At 36.8% G+C, this 21,645-nt stretch overlaps 1 protein-coding gene across 4 annotated transcripts in view; it reads right to left on the bottom strand.

Moving 5' to 3' along the window:
• Positions 1 to 21,645, bottom strand: part of LOC120518538 (phospholipase DDHD1-like) — a 148,375-nt gene that overhangs the window by 74,030 nt on the left and 52,700 nt on the right. For all 4 annotated transcript variants that reach the window (XR_005631252.1, XM_039741383.1, XM_039741382.1 and 1 more), the window contains exons 3-4: positions 5,501 to 5,629; positions 1,992 to 2,139 (exon numbers count right to left, since the gene is read on the bottom strand). Coding sequence is in view for 3 of the 4 variants with exons in the window: in XM_039741383.1 (XP_039597317.1) it covers positions 1,992 to 2,139; positions 5,501 to 5,629 (277 nt within the window). In the remaining variant the exon portion in view is untranslated. The remainder of the gene's footprint in view (positions 1 to 1,991; positions 2,140 to 5,500; positions 5,630 to 21,645) is intronic.

Here is a 21,645-nt window from a genome sequence, read left to right as displayed (position 1 = left end):
CATCAAAGGAGGATCAAAGTTCTGGAGTGGGCCAGCCAGAGCCCAGACCTCCATCAAAATGAAAATCTGTGGGGTGAACAGAGCTGTGCACAAGAGATGCCCTTGTAAGTTGACAGATCTGGAATTGTTTTGCATAGAGGAGTGTGCAAAAATCATCAAATCCAGATTTGCCAAAGTGATACACATAAAGACTGAGTGCTGTAATAAAATCAAAAGATACTTTAGTTTAGAGCAGGGGTTCTCAACGTCGGTCCTGGGGACCCCCTGTGGCTGCAGGTTTTTGTTCCAACCAGAGTCCTAATAAGTGACAACACCTTATAGCACTGATCTCATTTAATTAGCTGGTATTTGTTTTTTCTTTTATTCGACATTCAGAAAAGCATAGCAGCATGATTTTTACATTTATATGACATTTATAAATATTTCTGCTTTTGCTATAGATTTAAATGCTTAACTCTCTTTTGTTGATTTCATTATATTTTGCCCTTTCTCTATGCAGTAGTTCCCCTTTCATTGTATCTTAATAATGACAACTTAAAACGAGCAGATCAGACACCCAGGCAAACAACACTGAATAATCAAAGGCTGCAGCTACTTTAGAGTCAGACCTAGTAAGTAGTAAATAATGGATTAATTAAACAATTAGAACACCTAGAAAAGTGAAATGAAAATCAAGATGAAAATACTGTTAAAAAGAAACAAAATACATTATTCCTATATAACTTCTTGGTACATTTTAATATTTTTTTTTAGCAAACTTTGTTTTCTAATTAATATATTGTTCCTTAAACACAGAACTTGGGAAATATCAGTTAACTTAATTAGCCCAGGAGTTCAATTAAAAACAGAAGCTGGTTGGAACAAAAACCTGCAGCGACAGGGAGTCCCCAGGACCGACGTTGAGAACCCCTGGTTTAGAGGCTGTGCACACTAATGCAACCAGGTTTGTGGAGGATTTTCTTTCATTTTTTCACTAAACAGTTTCTGATTTGTTTTCACCTTCTTTGTAGAGATTACAATTTTGCAATAAAGATGGAGTAAGTTCTGGCAGGAGTTCTCTTGGTTTCATCTTTTTATTACACAAAATCTGTGATTTTTGTCAGGGGCGAGTAGACCTTTTACATCCACTGTATACATAAACATATCCATACATAACTGGCAGCATTTTATACAGCCAATGCTCCTGTCTTATTTTGCTTAATTTCTGGCATCTAAATGCTGGTCCTACTTTCTCTCTAGAGTGCAAAAATTGATCAAGTCAATTTAAGTTTACCAAACATACACCTTTAAAATGTGATATGAAACAAGACCATCCATAGAAAACAACAAAAAATCTATTTTTATACAACTTAAAAGCATTAAACATCTTACAGTGTATCTGTTTTGTCACAGTTATTGATATCTGTACAATGTAGCTAGTTATGAAGAAGTAGAAGTCCACTGTAAAAGTGCACTATAGAAAGTGACAGATGACCAATAAAGTCTTTGCAAGAGATTTTCGGTAGCAACCGTCATTGATTATAAGAAGCCATCAAACACAGACTGGACAGGCCAAGCCATGGATGGACAAAACTGAATGGTAATTACACTAAAGACAGCAGAATTCTTGCTAGCTCTTCCATAAATGAACAGGAGAACCAGAACTGGAAATAAGCACAAGGTTGAAAGAAAGTGTTCTAAGACCTTCATTTTAAGATTCACTGCTTTTCATTGAATCGTTGCTGAGCTTACATGCAAAAATGCTACAAATAAACAAGGCAAAACATTTTAAGTTAACAACATTAACATAAAGTCAAAAAGATACAGTTGTCAAAAGAACATGAGTGTTTTCATGCTAGAGTAATGAAAATAACACCAGAACACCACTTAGATGCCCTATTCTTTTCATATACTGTATTCTAAAACAGAATATCAGATTGTCGTGTTTGTAATATCTGAACATTAAAATTAAAGATGCATGCAGACCATATTAAAGGTGTCTATACACTCACATTCCTGTATTCTTAATGATTCGGCCCTGGTCCATCTTCTGTCCAATGCCGTGGACAACAAAGACAATGTGTGTGGCCTGAGGGTGCTTATCTTCCAGAGAGGCTTCCTCCACATAGCCACGATGGAGCCGTGTCCCACTACTAGATGCTAAAGAACAAAATTTAATTACGATAAATTATTGTCAAAGATTGCTCTCTCATTAAAAACCTCTGAAAAGGTTTGAACTCTGAAATGACTCTGAATTATGTTTGGTAAAATTCAAATGTTTTATGCAGCTTCTGGGACTGAGGAGTAAGGAATGTAATAAGTGGTTATTTTCTTTTTAATTTGATTACATATGGTCCACCAAGTTCTAAAATTAGATAACCTCAGGTAAAAAGTAATTTCTTCATCATCATCTTCTTTCTGCTATTCTTCGTTAAGGAGGTGGTATCACTATGCTGAGCAGGACTAACTAGGCCTCACAATCACTAGTGATTTTCTCCAGACGTCTAAAGGACAACAGAAATAAAAGCTCTCCAGTATTTGCTGGATCTGAATTGTGATCTTTAATCCCAGTGGAGCAAGCCATGTTCACCTCCCATTGCAGGCGCCCAGCAGATATCCTAACTACTTCATATGGAACATGCATACAAGGATCAACTTCTGGAGCCAGGCCTAGCAGTAGTGTTCACAAGTGAATGCCTGTTGGCCAGGTGACCCACATAGACTGCTCACATTCTGGCTGGAAAAGTTACCTGGAGCCACCTTATGAATTCACTATACTTGTTGTGAAGGGCAGAGGTCAGATGCAATTCTAGTTGGGTGACAGTAAAGAGTGGGATGGACACTGATACTTGACTGTGCAACAGATTTTAATTTGTCAATATGTATTCAACAAAAACAAGCAAACACATAGTATACCTTTAGGGCTTTCATATCCACTATGAAGTAAGCTAGGATCTACTAATCAAATGCACTTCATTAACTGAAGATCAGAAATTGCTAACACTTCTGGATAAAAAGCACTTTTGGCCTTATTAAGACTTATGACAACACCATGTCAAGGAAACAAAGACATTGGTTGTAATATTTGAGAATTAATTCTTGCTGCTTGTCGGTCTGAGAAAGATATGAAGGCTGTTCCCAAGGTATAGGTATTTGTAGCCCATCTTTTGACATTAAAAATAATCATTTACACATGGAGAACAGAGATAGTTGCAGTTCTTTTCAGATGTGGGCGCCCTAACAGATGCATACGAACAACCTACAAGACATCTGACATCTTTAATGATGTCCTCTTGACAAAGGAAATCAAAGTGAATTTGTTAAGTAGTAATGCATAACTCATATCATCTCAAGAACAGCATATCAGTCATCAAGCATGATGGTGTTGATGGGATAATGATTTAGTTTTATTCTGCAGCCAAACAATCTGGATGGCTTGCCATCAATATGTCAACTCCACTTTATAATGTGTATTCCAGAAGAAAATTAAGCAAATCACAACAGAATGGCTAAAAAAAGAAAAGAATCAAGGTTTTGTCATAGCATATTACAAGTCATATTACAGACTTTAACTCCATTAATATATTGTGGTGGGATGTTAAGAGATCTGCACATAAAAGAATGGCCTCAGATGTCTGAAGACCCTGTGAGGATTATTTGAATAAAATTCTCCTGATGCCATGTAAAAGACTAATGGTACAGGCAATGTTGGCATATTGGTTAAGTTTTTGGACTTCAGACTGAGGTTGTGGGTTCAAATCTCACTACTGACACTGTGTGACCATAAGCAAGTCATTTCATCTGCCAGTACTCCTAAAGAAAAACAAAAGAAATGTAACCAATTACAGTGGGTACGGAAAGTATTCAGACCTCCTTCTATTTTTCACTCTTTGTTATATTGCAGCCATTTGCTAAAATCATTTAAATTAATTTTTTCCCTCATTAATGTACACACAGCACCCCATATTGACAGACAAAAAAGAATTTTTGAAATTGTTGCAGATTTATTAAAAAAGAAAAACTTAAATATCACATTGTCCTAAGTATTCAGACCCTTTGCTCAGTATTTAGTAGAAGCACCCTTTTGAGCTAATACAGCCATGAGTCTTCTTGGGAAAGATGCAACAAGTTTTTCCACACCTGGATTTGGGGATCTAATAAACCAAGTTCTATCTTGGAGTTTGCTAAAAGACACCTGAAGGACTCTGAGATGCTGAGAAATAAGATTCTCTGGTCTGATGAGACCAAGACAGAACTTTTTGGCCTTAATTCTAAGCGGTATGTGTGGAGACAACCAGGCACTGCTCATCACTTGTCCAATACAGTCCCCACAGTGAAGCATGGCGGTGGCAGCATCATGCTGTGGGGGTGTTTTTAGCTGCAGGGACAGGACAACTGGTTGCAATCAAGGGAAAGATGAATGCGGCCAAGTACAGGGATATCCTGGACAAAAACCTTCTCCAGAGTGCTAAGGACCTCAGACTGGGCCGAAGGTTTACCTTCCAACAAGACAATGACCCTAAGCACACAGCTAAAATAATGAAGGAGTGGCTTCACAACAACTCTGTGACTGTTCTTGAATGGCCCAGCCGGAGCCCTGACTTAAACCCAATTGAGCATCTCTGGAGAGACCTAAAAATGGCTGTCCACCAACGCTTACCATCCAACCTAAAAGAACTGGAGAGGATCTGCAAGGAGGAATGGCAGAGGATCCCCAAATCCAGGTGTGAAAAACTTGTTGCATCTTTCCCAAGAAGACTCATGGCTGTATTAGCTCAAAAGGGTGCTTCTACTAAATATTGAGCAAAGGGTCTGAATACTTAGGACCATGTGATATTTAAGTTTTTCTTTTTAATAAATCTGCAACAATTTCAAAAATTCTTTTTGTCTGTCAATATGGGGTGCTGTGTGTACATTAATGAGGGAAAAAAATAATTTAAATGATTTTAGCAAATGGCTGCAATATAACAAAGAGTGAAAAATTGAAGGGAGTCTGAATACTTTCTGTACCCACTGTATATCTCAAATGTTGTAAGTCACCTTAGATAAAGGCATCAGCCAAATAAGAAGTAATAATAAAAATTATACAGAAATAACTACTTCCCAGTTATTTATGCTAAAGGCGAATCTAAAATCCACTTAATCAGCAGTTGTATTTACTTCACAAGTATTCCTTATTTTTTCTCAAAATAAATAATGACAAAGTAAAATATGTTATTTCACTTGATGTTAGATTTATCTAAACATAGGACTTGGTGAGGACTACACCATAGTTAGTTATGGCCCGATATAAAGACCAATAGAATTGAACTGGGGTGGATAAGCACAGCATGCTATTCATTACAATAAATAAAACATACATTTTAAGCCTTATTGTAAGGATATGGAGCCAAGTAGAAAAAAAAACCTACTTTTACAACCAAAAATGATGATATCTGAAATAAAGGTTTACCACAATTTATAACTTTATCTCCAAAAGAAGTATGCTAGGTGAATGCTGTCTTTTGTAATAAGAACTTACCTTTGGAAAATCCAAGTTTCTGGGTAACTGTGCGAGCGATTTTTGAGGTGGTGGCATCACTGTAAAGGTAGACTTCATCCACACAGTGCCAGTCTACATGACTACGACTCAGCTTGAGAGAATGAATAGCTGGTGAAAAAAATAACAACATATTTTATACGTTTGATGAGAAACATGATGCTGCCACCACCATATTTCACCCTAGGTATTGTGTATCATGAGACATGGACAGTGTTAGTTTTATGCCACATATACCTCTTTTGAAGTCTGCTCAAAAAGGTCTGTTTTGATCTCATCTGACCATAAAACCTACTCCCACATCTTAACTGTGTCTTTTGTATGCTTTGTAAGAAATGCCATACACGCTTTTATGTGACCTTTTTAAGGAATGGCCTCTTCTTTGCTCCTCATCTGTACAAACCTGCTTTCTGGAAAGCTCTTGAAATTGTGGACCCATGCATCTTCAATCCAATTTCAGCCAAAGAGAATTGCAGACTTTTGAGAGTGACAGTTGCGATTTTAGTAGCCTCTCTCACTAAACGACGTCTTGCTCTGATGTTCAATTTTAGGGGACGGCCTGTACTAGTAAGAGTCCAGGTGCTATGATGAGCCGTCCACTTTCTGATGATGGATCCAACAGTGCTTAACGGGACATTCATACTCTTCTATTTATTTCTGTTATCTGTTCCATTCTTTTTTGTAGCCATTTCCTGCCTTGTGCATTTCAATGACTTTGTTTCTCACATCAGCAGAATGATGCTTTGTCTTTATTTTTGTACTGATTGTTTAACAAAAACTATGGGCCTTGCAAAAGGGGCTTTTCACGTTCAGAGAGATATAAAGGACTCACAAGTATGTTTGATTATGCACAAATGACTATCACCTTTGTGTTGTTTGCGATTAATTAGTGCTTTGTGTAAACCTTCCAAAGCGCAGACGTTTAAATACTTTTGCAAACACTAACGTCTTCAGGTAAATATCTACAGAAAATGGTTTATTTTTACTTTGCAAATGTATTTTTATGGCAAACAAATCCAATGATGACTTTCAAGGGGATTGAATAATTTTGAACCACACTATATGTATATATATGTATATACTATTTAATAAACCTGCAGTTGCTCTGTCCTGTGTATGACTTTAACCAACATCCAAGCCCAGAAAGCAGGTTTTCCAAACTGCTGGGAAATCATGGGGTTGGTGGCAGGATTAAACCTCACACTGTTCCACTTTATCCAAACTAGTGTGGTACTGAGGTGTCACCCATTGCATGTCTGCTCTCGGGTCCTCTTTTGGGATCCTGAGGTGGTTCGTTGTGTGGTGGTTTATGGTATCAGTGCATGCTCCCAACCTCAACTATTTCATGTCAATATGGTTGCCATGAAAAAGGCCCGTTAGTGATATGAAACCATGTGATGCCACCTTTAAGTTGCCACCTATATGTAATGATAGCTTAGCGACGACTCAATAACCAAAGACCAAATTTCCTGTAGATGTTCATGACATTATAAGTTAGGTTTAGTGAGAAAATTTAAAAATCTAGGTTTTTTCGCCATTCAAATTTTAATATTAACATCACTCATAATATGGTAATTTTCCATTTTGAAGATAGCATAGTATTTATGCAAAATATAGAGTTGGAAAAGAGCTTTAAAACAATATGGGAACCATTGCTGTGCAAGTTACATTTAAGGAGATATAGCCAGTTAAAGTCATAATATCATCCCAAAGTTCAAATTTTGTTAGCTTAAATCTCCCTTAATTTTGATCCAAGACACGTGTAATATTATTTCCATGGATTACTCATATGACCAAGTTAGCATGCCAAGTTTTGTTAAAATCTGTGACGGTGAGATCCAAAAGCGTGATGATTTGTCGTGGAATTACCCCTTAAATAGATTACAAACATAAATAAGAAGTGGTTAAATTTATATATGCTAATAGACTAAAATAGTCCATGGTTAAATGCTCTTAAAATAAAACAGTCCATCACTACAGGGTTAAACCTGCTTAATGCTGTTCAGGACCAAAGGTGTTGGAGTGTGTCCTGGCAGCATTAGGCACATGGCAAGAAGCAAAGCTGGATGAAGAGTAAATCCACTGCATGACAGAATCAAAACTTCAGGTGGATCAGATCTCTCCACCTCAATCTGTGATTAAATGTTAAGCTTTTCACTACTCTGACATATCCTGAATTTGTCCTGTTTCAAAAATACATTATACAGTAGTTTGCACTGCATTCGTCATTTTGGTTTCAGGAATACACAGAAATAAGAGTTATGCTTATATGTGCAGGTTTTATTCATATAAAACATACTGATTATATTTTGAACTGTATCATGATTTCAGAAAAGAAAAGTATTACACACGAAATGTTTAGTAAAATGAGAGGAGAAAAACATGTACATGTAGTCAGACTCAGCATTTCAATTAACAGTGAAGACTTATGACTGCAGTATACAATAGGTACTCTAGTTGGAGCCGCTGTTCAGGTTGTTTCTTAATACGAGGCATTCATGGTGGTTGACTATGTTATGGAGATTTTCCTGCAGTCTTTCTCTTCTTAGTGCCCTGTAAAGCACACGCTTTCACCCAGTACTCAAGCTTACTAATACATGTCTACATGGCAAAGATGCATAGCCTTGTGAATGTGGCTTACATCTTTATAGACGTTAGATCTGTGTGACTCTAAATCAGAATAAATGGTTCAGAAAATAGATCCCTGGACCTGTATTTCTTGTTATTTTTGCATTTTATATTCCATTTGTGTATTTTTTTTTCATGATATTTTGTTTTGACTGTGTCTGTAAATATGATCAGCAACTTTTAAATGGACATGTGCTTAAAATTGATAAATTTCAACTAACTTTCAAGTTGCCTCTGACCTCCATCAAGTTTGCTTTCTAGCATCTGCAAGTTTACCAAATCAGATTAATCATATAAAAAATAAGCATATGTGTGCAGTCTTACAGCTCCTACCTTAGGGAATGGCACCAAAGTAAATGTTTGCTTATGAATAACATTCATAACTTACAAGTATTTCACTATATAGTTATTTGAATGAAACATTAATTAAATCAGATTCAAATGGTCTGCTAGCAGACATTATCAAAGTCTTGTGTACTATTATTTTCACTTAGAGTGGAATGCACATGTAAAACATGACTACAGTCTTTTTCAGTGGAGTCTTTAATCAATGTCAGCCTGGCTTCAATCCAGTGCTGAAAACAAGCCAAGGTAACCCAAGAGACACCAATACTGAGCCAAGTCAGTGTAATACACTTCATTAGGCTTCTAAGTAAATGTCGATAAAAGGTAAATTACAATATTGGCAATGACAACATTTCCAATAGATTCCAGAGGTGTATTTTTGAAGAAAAAGTATGGTTGAGTCAGACTAAACTGCATCTGCTATTACATAACTTTACATTCATGTTAAGATACATTTACTGATGATTTTAAAAATGGTGGTGAATATCTTTTGGATAGTGAGAATATAGTTAGAAATTATCTTTTACTGGAAATCCAACAACAAAATGGTAAAATCTGTCAGTCTAAACTGTTTAACTACTTATGCACAAGCCGTAAATCAAAGATGTTTGTGTACGCTGCAATAAACCCACAACTCAATCAAAAGCAATAATGCTATTTTTACTTTGTCTAAATAAATCATAAGTTTCAGTGTTGTGTGCTCTCTTTCATTATTAAAATATGTGATTTGCACACTTGTATGCCAAGGTGAGCAGCACATCACAGCTGAGTGAATCTGATTTTAGCAAAGATCTCACCTACACTGAGCCACATACTGTGAAAGACCCATTCCTATTGGATAGCCTAGTTTCAGACCTTTCCGATGATGTACAGTTGTCTGTGATTGGACACTTGTACTACACGTGATAGTTGACATGTTGGATGATGCACAACAAGACTTCACATGTGCGCTAGGGAAATAAAAGTCGTCTTCTTCAAAAAAAGAAAACATACGGTCGAGGAAGTTCAAGAAAAGTTACAGAATGCTAGTGATATGGAATATGAAGACTTTAGGTTCAAACACTAAATATTTGCAAAAAGGGGGACACTGTATAATTTTGCAATGTTATGCAATATGGCATCTAAACTTGGTACAATGGTGCCTGACAGACGGAAGCAAGAAAGAAAACTGATTCCAGGGTGGTACATCATAAAATGTTGTGGTCCTGTACAATAAAATCCAGTTTTTTAAAAAAAGAATTCCCTAAAGTTCCATTTTTTTGTGTTTTATTTAGTTGATATTGGTGTAAACAAAGGTTTTTAATCATATAAATTATATAAAAACTTTATGAAATGTTCTCACTACTGTTCAGCTATGTGTGTTCAGCTAGGGATTAAACTAAAAGCAAATGTCCTTTTCTAGACCTATGAATGGTAGATGTACTGTCTGTGAGTTTCCATCAGCGTGTGTTAACATTTTTGTTTATTTCTAGATGCCATGTTGACACAGCTGCCTGTCTTCTTTAGTTTTGCAAACATGTCATATTAGCACATTGCATTTGTAAAAGAAAATGATTCATTTAAAAAATACGTTCATCTCAAAAGGCAAATATTGCAGATGGAACGCATCTTGGTATTTGTACGAATAGCTAGGGGGACAACAAAACCGTTGAAAAGAAATAACCAGCTGAGCTCAGTCTATTAAGTGGAGGCAAACAGAAGTAAAAAAAGGCAAACAAACTGTGGACAATAAGCTCCAAGTCAAATGTAAAGCAAGTCCTAAACAACTGGGAGAAAACAACAAAGTCCACTACACATTTTATGTGTTCATTTCTTCCATCTACTGTCTGATGCCAATTTCACAAGAAACTTTACTAAATTGTTTTTTTCTTTTTCAATTAACACTCCTACAATTTGTCCTAAAAACTATGACTATAATTTATAGTATTACACTTTTGGGTGATGGACTGTAGCTCCATCTTGCTTTGCTGGGATCGGCCACAGCTCCTTGTGACTCTGAAATAGATAAGCAGGTGACAAAATAGAAGGATACAATGTTTAGCTCCAGACAAAACGCCTGATATGTTGGTTGTACTTTTTAAATATTTGGCTAAATAAGGTTAAATTTGTGTTGCAGATATAGTTTTTATTAGTTAGAACTTTGAGTTTTGCTGGATATTCTGCTCTCATCTTAAAATTTCAGAAGTCCTCAGTGACAACAGATCTTGTATTTTAGGATGATGAATCCTGTGTAAAACATAGTCTTGACCCTGTTACCTAACTCATGGTAAGTATTTCCTCAGAGGATGATCTCATGAAGCCCACGTGAGCGTGACTCACCTAAGCCTGACAGTCCGTGTGTACTCATGTGAACCCGACAGTGCTCAAATTAGCCTAACACTGACACTTATCTGTCATCCATCTGGCAATACACACACAACTCAGCATGTATAGACCTTACACAAATAACACGGTCAACAGAAGGCCTAGTTTCAGTGAAAAACATAATCAGTTTAAAAAAAAAAAAAAGAACCCTCTTCTTTTGCACTTCACATAGAAACAGAGGCCCTGAGGCATGTTCGTAGTGCAGTTTACATCATATTATGAAAAGTATGTCACTCCTTACATTTTTTAATAACAAGTCAACAGGAAGGTGACTGGAAGTCAAATCACTAGTAGATTTATAGAATTGAAGAAAGCCAACGTCAGGCGTACACAATACAGGAAACACTCGATTACTGTGGAACCAGAAACAAAAAAAAGACTGGAAAAATGTTAGTGTGCGAAGTTTACTTTACCTTCTGGAGTTTTTATTTTTTCCCTGTCCTTTCCAACCATCAGACCTTAACATCAGACTTATATTTAGAGAATTGAAAAATAAATACAGTAAATAAATAAATAAATAAAAATATTCTATATGTAAGGCTCTACTTTTCTACTAATAAGATATTTTTATATGAATACTATTTATTTTTATATGTTATTTATTCATTAGTATTCTTATCTAATTTTAATGTTTCTCTTTGGTTGTATCTATTTCTTTGACATCCTGTAACATCCTGGACAGAGCCAGTAACTGTCACTGACAGATTATACACACAGCCTTAATATTTATTCACTTGTTAAGATTAAGATCTCAACAGTGAGATACAAATAACTAGAGAAGCAGGTGATAACCAGCTAACTTTGCAGCTTTGTATATTAATTCTGTATGTCGTATCTGTTTTAATAATCTATTTGTAAAGAAACAAGAGAAATTGTCTGTTGCCCACAAAAATGTTAACAACTTTACTACAAAATGCCTTTCAAGAAAGTATTTCTAAATAAACGTGCTCACTTGTTCTGGTTCACCAAAATTTTAACAATGCTCTCACAAAAGCAACACCTACAATATTACTAATGTCTGAAGTTGGAGAATAAGAGGTCTGAAAAGGTTCAGAATTAAAGAGCATGTTTCATTCACAGCAAAACCTAACTTACATTGTAATGAAAATACACAGGCCCTGCAGCGCTTCTGGAACGGAGTTTGACACCCCTGGCCCAGAGGCCCACCAGGATGGATCTCCCTTTAACAGCTATTGTGTACTCTGCAGCAAATATAATTCTAATTACACATGCAATTGTTGCTTTATTTATACAAAGATTAGTTAACACATAGATTTAGCTTATTTGTATACACATATATTAATATACTGTACACATATTTATTAGGATTGTTTGTAAATATTTAATAAGATGATTAAAAAAAAAAAAACTACAACATCTTACTGCTCACCTGTCGAATGCCTGTCTGCCTATTACAATGGTTTACATTTTTTTTGTTTGACTGATGGGGTTAACTGAACTAAAGAACTTTTGGACCACATATACCTCATAGCCACTCCAACTGGACACAACTGAAGAGCTAAAGCCTCAGCCCGTGATCCAGTTGTACCCAAAATTCTTGGTTTGATGATATTCTTTCTCCCTTGCCTTGACATTTGCTTATTTCAAGAAGTTGAATGATCATTAGACAAGCTGTACTGCTTTACCCTTCCCCAAGTAGTGCCTTTGACCCCCCCCAAAAAATTTTGAAAGCCACAGCACAGTTGAGAATGTAACGGTTAGCTCGTTTATTGGCCTGATGACTTTTCTGTATACAGCACAACACAGTTGACACCTATTTATGTTACAACAATTTAAATCTATCTGTAGATCCGTACACAGAGCACTTGCTGTTGTTACTCTTGCTTTATACAGAGGGAAATAATCTACATTAGCAGTTGCACTTTTAACAAAAAAAATTCCAAATAACTACATAAAATCGCCATCTGTTTCACAGGGACTGTGTAATGCTTTGGACTTATCAAAGAGCTAACACGTAGCCTTAAGTTTTATCCCGTTGGCCATGCTGGGTGGGGGTCGACTTTTTTTTATCAATCTCAATCCTATTTTTTGTAAAAATTGATTGATTTGTATGGAATGATTATAAAAAAATTATTAAAAATTAAAAAAAAAAAAAAAAGAGCAAACACATATACATGTTCATCTACTCCTGCACATTTTAGGGTTACAGAAATGGGTTTCACTTATTTGTGATCCAGACATAAGAGTTGGGCAGTATAAGGCTTCAGACTCTGTGAGCCAGGATGAAATATAATCTTGTAAGTGTAACCTTAGCAGGTACATCCCCAAAATTCAGGAATACGAATAGAAAAAACACAGAAATCTACAATATGAGTGTTCCCCCCTCCAGGCCTCCTGAAACAGAGCTTGAAAATAATATTAATGTATGTCACTATTATTTTATTTTGTGTAAAGTAAAAAGGCAACAAGTACACGAAGAACAGAGGATCTCATCACAGCGCTTGTTTGTATATGTACAAATGGCAGTTATATCAAAAATGGCTTTAAATAATAGAGGAGCTCATATCTGAAACAAATGTAGTTTTATACTAAAATTAAATAACAGAATACACAAGGAAAATAGTGATAAACTACATTTAAATCACAAGATTTCATAAACAAAAGGGCAAAAGGGTGGCAGAATTCACTGCTAATTAAAAGATGCAATGAAAATCAGCAGCCAATGCAACCCTTAAAAAGTGAGTTTGTTTAACTTTATTCTGATTTTATATAATCATTCTTTTGAGAATATAAAAACATAAACCACTCTCGGCTTTTACTGCTCTGTTTTTACTAAATGAGGAAAGCTCTGTGCTACTTAAACTTTGTAAACATGTGACCTAAGTACAAGCCAATGGAAAAGTAAGATTCTTAAGGGAAAAATCCTAATTCTCAGAAAAATGGGTTTGCTCTGTTCTGTTTTTCTTGATTATGGATTAGTTTTAATTTTGCTCTTGCACAGAACAGTAATAGTAAATTATCAGCAAATTCTGCAATTCCACATTTTACCCTATAGGGTGGTCCAGATCTAATTATGCAATTTTCATTACGCTATAACTTATTAAATTTATTACATAGAAAATCACCCGAAAAATCCTGGATCATCGAGAAGTGTGCGAATTGACGACATGAAGAATTGTCTTCGTGCCGAACTGGAATCGTCCCCGCATAAATCAAAGTCATCCAGACAATCTGGATCTGCATAATTAGATCTGGACCACCCTGTACAAAGTATATAGACTATTATATCAAGCATTTCTGTTGTTCTCTATGAGCAGAGGATGTGAAGATAAAGAAAGGTTTCCTCACCTTCCATCCTGGGGCATCAATAATTTAATACTCATGTGAATGATTAAGCTGGTGAATATGCCCACTCACACAGCTTTTACCAAGCTTCTCTATATTCTGATACTGAAGTCAGTTATATTTTTCAGTATTATGGCCAGATACTGTGCCTATAACAAAAAAAGTTTCCTGATTTTATATTCATAAAAGATTGAATCACAGTGGATTGAATTTTGCTTTTTTGACACCGATCAACAGGAAATGACTCTCTAACGTCAAAGTGAAAGCAGATCTCTGTGAAGTGATCTAAACCAACACCAAACATAAAACACAAAATAACTGCTCACATAAGCATTCACTCCCCCAAGTTATTACTCAGTAGCTACACCTTAGGCAGCCATGACAGCCTTGAGGCTATGCACAAGTCTCTGTCAGTTTTGCACATCTAGAAACTGAATGTTTTTCTCATTTCACTACACAAAACTCTCAAGCTCTGTCAGGCTGCATGGAAATCACGAGTAAACAGCCACAAATTCTCCTTTGGATTAAGACAGGCACTTTGACCCGGCCTCTCCAGCAATTAAAATTGCTGTTTTGATGCTATTCCTGTGTCCATTTGGCTTTATGCTCACGGTCAATGTTTTGTTGGAAAACAAGTAATCCAAGGTGCAGATTTCATGTAGACTGTGTCATGTTTTCCTCCAGGATTTCCCTCTATTGTGCTACCCCTCTACCCTCATAAGACTTCCAGGGCCTACTGCAGAGAATCATCTCCTCTGCCTGATGCTGCCATGACCATGCTTCAAGGTGGTGTTGGCGCATTGTCAATAATGTGCAGTGTTAACACATGGTTTTAAGACTAATTGCCAAAAAGCTTAATTTTGGTCTTAACAGACCATATATTCTTCTTCTAGCCAATGCCACAGTTATAGCAAACTCTTGTACAGATTCCATGTTCATTTTTTTCATCAATGACTTTCTCTTTGCTACTCTCCCATAAATCTATAACTGGTGAAGTTCCTGGGCAACAGTTGTTTCCTGCATATTCTCTCCAGCCTCAGCAGCAGCAGCAGCTTGCAGCTCTTTCAGAGATCTTACATGTCTCTTGATGGTCTCCATCACTAGTCTTCTTGCAAGATCACCTAGCTTTTGCGGATGGCCTGCTCTAGGCATATTTAGAGCTGTGCCATACTCTTTTGATTTCTTAATGACTGATTTAACTGGACTCCACGGGATATTCAGTGACTACTTGGAGATTTTCTTTTCTCTATCTCCCAATCTTCACTTTTTAATTACCTTTTCAGAAAAGTGCTTGCAGTGTTCTTTTGTCTTCATTGAGGAAGTTAGACCACCATACTAACTCGCAAAAACCTTTGACAAAAGTTGCACTTAAAGTACAATTCATTGAGACCCCTTAACTATGGTCGGATGATTTCCACTGAATTAATTATGGGACCTCTAAACCAATGTGCTGCACCAGTGATGATTCCAAGTTTTCATATACAGTACAAGGATGTGAACGCTTATGAAATCTGTTATTTTGTGTTTTATGTTTGTCATTAATTTAGACCACTTTGCAGAGATCTGTTTTCACTTTGGTATTGAAGAGTCATTTTCCGTTAATTAATGTCAAAAAGCAAAATTACATCCACTGTGATTCAAAGTTATATAGCAATAAAATGTAAAAACTTCTAAGGGGGTGAATACTTTCTATGGGGACTGTAACTGCTAGAATTTTTTGAGATGTGAGGGGTTTGGGGTCCAAGTTAAAATGTCTAACAAAAATAAAGTACAGCTACTTGGCAGCCTTTTACACATTCAGAAGGGCACAGCCGATTTATAAGGATCAGAGATAGCACAACCTTTACCATAAATTTCATAGTGCAGCCTGTCCTTGTGTAGTGGTATCTAATCACAAAGTTCTAATTTAAAAGTCCTTTTTATTTTCTTTGGCAGTATACTAGGTCTTGTTTCTGAAACAACATTCTACTTAAAGGTACACAGCAAAATTGCCAAAGTTAAATTAACAATTTGAGTGTATAAATGAAATAATGTTTTCATATATGCACTTTTAATTTAATACTAGCAAATATACTGTATGTATACTCAGCAAAAAAAGAAACGTCCCTTTTTCCAGGACTGTGTATTTCAACAATAATGTTTTAAAAATCCAAATAACTTTACAGATCTTCATTGTAAAGGGTTTAAACAATGTTTTCCGTGCATGTTCAATTAACCATAATCAATTAATTAACATGCACCTGTGGAATGCTCGTTAAGACCTTAACAGCTTACAGAAAGTAGGCATTTAAGGCCACAGTTCTAAAAACGCAGGACACTAAAGAGACTTGTCTACCCACTGTGAAAAACACCCAAAGAAAGATGCCCAGGGTCCCTGCTCATCTGCGTGAACGTGCATTAGGCATGCTGCAGGGAGGCATGCTGATGTGGCTAGGGCAATAAATTGCCATGTCCGCACTGTGAGACGCCTAAGACAGCGCTACAGGGAGACAGGAAGGACAGCTGATCATCCTCGCAGTGGAAGACCACGTGTAACAACACCTGCACAGGATCGGTACATCCGAATATCACACCTGCGTGACAGGTACAGGATGGCCACAACAACTGCTCGAGTCACACCAGGAACACACAATCCCTCCATCAGTGCTCAGACTGTCCGCAATAGGCTGAGAGAGGCTGGACTGAGGGCTTGTAGGCCTGTTGTAAGGCAGGTCCTTACCAGACATCACCAGCAACAACGCCGCCTATGGGCACAAACCCACCTTCGCTGGACCAGACAGGAGTGGCAAAAAGTGCTCTTCACTGATGAGTCACGGTTTTATCTCACCAGGGGTGATGGACGGATTCGTGTTTATCGTTGAAGGAATTGAGCACGTCTGGGACCTGTTGGATCGCAGGGTGAGGGCTAGGGCCATTCCCCCCAGAAATGTCCAGGAACTTGCAGGTGCCTTGGTGGAAGAGTGGGGTAACATCTCACAGCAAGAACTGACAAATCTGGTCCAGTCCATGAGAAGGAGATGCACTGCAGTACTTCAAGCAGCTGGTGGCCACACCAGATACTAACTGGTACTTTTGATTTTGAGCCTCCCTTCATTCAGGGACACATTGTGAAACATTTTTAGTTTATGTCTTACGGTGTTCACTCTTTTAGTGTTCATACAAATATTTACACATTAAGTTTACTGAAAGTAAAAACAGTTGAAAGTCAGAGGACGTTTCTTTTTTTGCTGAGTATATGACTGAAAGTTGAAGAAATAATTATCTACAAAAAAGGTCCCAGCAATAGAATTGCTAGTCAAGTAAAACACTTTTGAGTGCAGAAAATTAAAAAAGCAGTCAGCCTAGAAGCAGTACAAAGCAGACACCGAAAGTGCCCCATCTAAGTAATGAGCTGGAGACAACAGTCTGAGCAAGAAAGGGAAATGAAACAACAAAGCACCTACATCTACGCAAAAGTGGTTTCAAATAAATGTTGGGTTACCGTACCTTGATTACGCTTTCGCTTGTGACATGTAGTGTCAGTTCTCAGCTGATATCCTCTCCATTTGAATAGAAACGGGAGGTAAAATTGGGGGAGAGGAGAAAAAACTAACAAATTAAGAGATGGTGAGCTCTGTGGCAGTGGTCGTTAATCAGTAATCACAAAATATTTCTTCTCTGATCCTCTAGGGCGAAAGTCTCCTCTTAGAAATCTGCTAAGAAACTGCCCTTGCAAGGAATTACTGGAACACAGATTCATATTAGAAGGCATTTTTTTTTAAACAATGGAGAGGCTACTGTATGTGTTGAGCCCTAGAGGATCAGGGTAGACCAACAAAAGCACACATAGTAAGATCTACACTTTGTACTGATGGTGACCATGTTAGCCATACTTATCACCTGTGACCAACTTCAACAAACCTTACACACAACTAGAGTATAAAAGTCATTAAAATATAAGAGGTACATAAATCACACCCCGTATATCACATATGTTGGGTCCTGCAAAAAAAAAAAAAGGATATCAACAAAATATATAAAACCAACACTCTGCTAAAGTTTTTCATCAATCATTATTCTGCAGTAAATATTGTAGCAGAACAACAATATCATAAACCAAACAGCACCAGAAAACCACAAAATAATTAATTACAGGCAGCAGAGAAAACTAACAGCTCAGCACAAGGAAAGACCATGTTAAAGCTGTATGAGAGTCAAGAATAAAGAAAAGACCATACAGTACATCAGACACAGACTAAAGATAAGAATGATGCTTTTTAAGTTATTAGACTCATTCATTCATTTGGACTTGAAGACTGAAGGGGCCTCACGAAAAGAAAAAGGGATCATGCACTAGAGAAAAACGTTTTATACAGTGCTGTGCAAAAGTATTTAACCACCTTGAAAGTCAACATCATTTTCTGCATGACAGAAGATTTGTACACATATTTATCCAAGTAATATTTTAATATGAACTCTTATGCTGTATTATACATAAAGTCCAGCCATTTTTCTGCTGATATTTAACTGAAGAAAAAAGATTCAAAAGTTTGTGTTTGCACAAGTATTTAAACATCTATGCTTTGGAATCTTCTGGTTTACATAAATGAGAAATTAATCACAAATAACACAAAGGAGACAGCCATTTGAACATAATTAAACATAACTGGGTACTACTTGCAAGTCCTTTATACCTCTCTAGGTAGAAAATGCTCACTTTGTAAGGGCCATAGTCTTTACCGGACAATCACAGCAAAATGAAGAAAAAAGAGAATTCTGCTGATTTGAGAAACAACGTAACAGAAAAGCACAAGGCAAGAAATGGCTACAAAAATATCGAAGAGTTTGAACGTCCCATTAAGCGCTATTGAATCCATCAACAGAAAATGGTAGGTTCACCACAGCACCCAAAATCTTACTAGAATAGGCTGTCCCTCAAAACTAAACATCAAAGCAAGACGTTTACTGGCTACTAAAAATTGAACCATCACTCTCAAAAGTCTGTAATGCTCTTTGCCTGAAATTGGAGTGAAGGTGCAAGGGTCCAAAATTTGAAGAGCTCTCAATAAAACAAGCCTATATGGGTGGGCAGCAAGAAAGAAGCCATTCCTTAAGAAGATCCACATAAAAGTGAATAAGGCATTTGCCACAAAGCATGAGAAAGACACAGTTAAGATGTGGGAGAAGGTTTTAGGGTCAGAAGAGACCAAAATCGAGCACTTCAAAAGAGGTATGTGTAAAATAAAACTAACACTGCCCGTGCCTCAAGAAACACCACACCTACGGTAAAATATGGTGGGAGCAGCATCATGCTTTTCATGTGCTGGGACTGGGAATCTTGTCAGAGTTGAAGGGGCAATGGATGAACACAAATACCACAGAACTTCTTCCAGTCTGCTATGAACCTATGACTCAGGAGAAGATTCATCTTTCAATAAGACAATGACACTAAGCATAAGACCAAAGTGACATTGAAATAACTCAAAACAGAAAGGTGAATGTTTTGGAATGGCCAACTGAAAGCCCTGATCTTAACCCTATTGAGAATCTATGGCACTATTTGAAAACTGCTGTCCACAGGTGTCATCCCACCAACTTAAAGGATCTCTATAAATTCTGCCAAGAAGAATGGGGAAGAGTGGTTTAGGAAATGAGTGAAAATGAATCAACAAAACTCAAAGCTCAGAAGTTAAAGTTTGCTTCATAATGTGTGACGTGAACAAGTCACTTATAAACTTACTGTGCTCCAACTGTAAAAAAAAATCTGTAAACAGTTGTAACATAATGAATCCTGTTCATCTAAGCCATCTTTTATAAAGGTGTCAGCTAAATACATCATAATAATAGCTAGTGAAAATTTAATACTACTACTAATTTTTAGACCTCAGGATTGTGGATTTTTTTTTGTATTTCAATGATCAACTTTCTGAACCATGTTTAATAGAGTAAGGTCACTTTAGTTCCCTCGTACATCTATCACTGTAATTACTGCAAATAAAGATAATTTTTCTCATTTACTGTTTTTTGTGTATCATTGTTGTTGGACTGCGTTACAAACCAGCATGACACGGTTTTTGTCCCTGCACCTGTAAATATATTGCACCATTGTTTATTACAACATTTTTGTCTATGGCTCTTACATCGTCTCTCCTACTGGTCCTGTTTGGTCCCCAACACCCAGCCTGTAGTCTGTTGGCCACATTCGTACTGCACAAGGTCTCACACAGCAATGAAGTGTGCCCATGCCACTGTGCTTCTTCTGTCAGTCACAGTATACAGCACAGCAGCCTCTCCACTTGTCAAACAGAAGCTCAATTTCACAGCTGAGCTAGCTTACATGTCCAATTCATGGTTTGCATTACTCAGATCATGGCATAAGCTCTTGATTGAGACCAAGATCAAGCTTCACATCCCAGTGGTTTGTGAGTTTAAGAGTGACAGACAGAAAACCCCTCAAGTGTTGTATGTGTGATTGTAAATGTATATATGCATAAACGATACATTTGTAATTGAGGTTTCAATGTTGTTGCAGTGGTTTGTGCTGCTACCTTGTGGACCCAGCATCCTGGGTTTCAATCTTGGCTAGGGCTGTTGTTCTTGTGGTTCTATGTGGTTATGTCAATTTCCAAAGATGTGCGGACTAGCGTCCAGACCAGGTTGTTTACTGTGTTATGTGTGTCCAGCACTGCTGGAATTGGCTCCCACATCCTGTGACCAAGAAATGCTTTCAAGTTGGTGTGAAAATGTTGTCCTTTAAATAATGTAATATTTTTCCCCACTGCTAAATAATAATATACAAAACTTTTAAAGTAGGCCTAGATTATATTTTTAATTCTTATTCTAGGTTGTCTTCTTAGAGCAGCTTAAGCAAATCAAATGCATATATAACAAACATGGTTTAAAGCACACCTTACATTTTTTAAACACAGCCTTGTGGGATCATAGCAAAAATCAAAACAAGAAATGTGCTTATTTATTTCACAATTTATTTATTTAGTTCTATGGCAGATTGGGGTCCTGTTCATGACTGGTTGCTTGGCTTCCACTGGATTCTGCCAGGGTAGACACTGGCTCCTGTTACCCCTGACCTGGACTAAGAGAGTTCAAAGGATGCTATATTGTGTGCCATTTATTATTTTAAGGATGTGACACAATATTCCAGCCTCTTCAAAACTGTATACAGGTGCCGGTCATAAAATTAGAATATCATGACAAAGTTGATTTATTTCAGTAATTCCAGTCAAAAAGTGAAACTTGTATATTAAATTCATTCATTACACACAGACTGATGTATTTCAAATGTTTATTTCTTTTAATTTTGATGATTATAATTGACAACTAATGAAAGTCCCAAATTCAGTATCTTGGAAAATTAGAATATCAATTAAGACCAATGAATAAAAAGGATTTTTAGAAATGTTGGCCAACTGAAGGTATGAACATGAAAAGTATGAGCATGTACAGCACTCAATATTTAGTTGGGGCTCCTTTGGCCTGGATTACTG

Source organism: Polypterus senegalus, chromosome 18 (genome assembly GCF_016835505.1).
Source record: "Polypterus senegalus isolate Bchr_013 chromosome 18, ASM1683550v1, whole genome shotgun sequence".
NCBI classification, from domain to species: domain Eukaryota; kingdom Metazoa; phylum Chordata; class Cladistia; order Polypteriformes; family Polypteridae; genus Polypterus; species Polypterus senegalus.
This window is presented reverse-complemented; position numbering and strand designations above follow the sequence as displayed.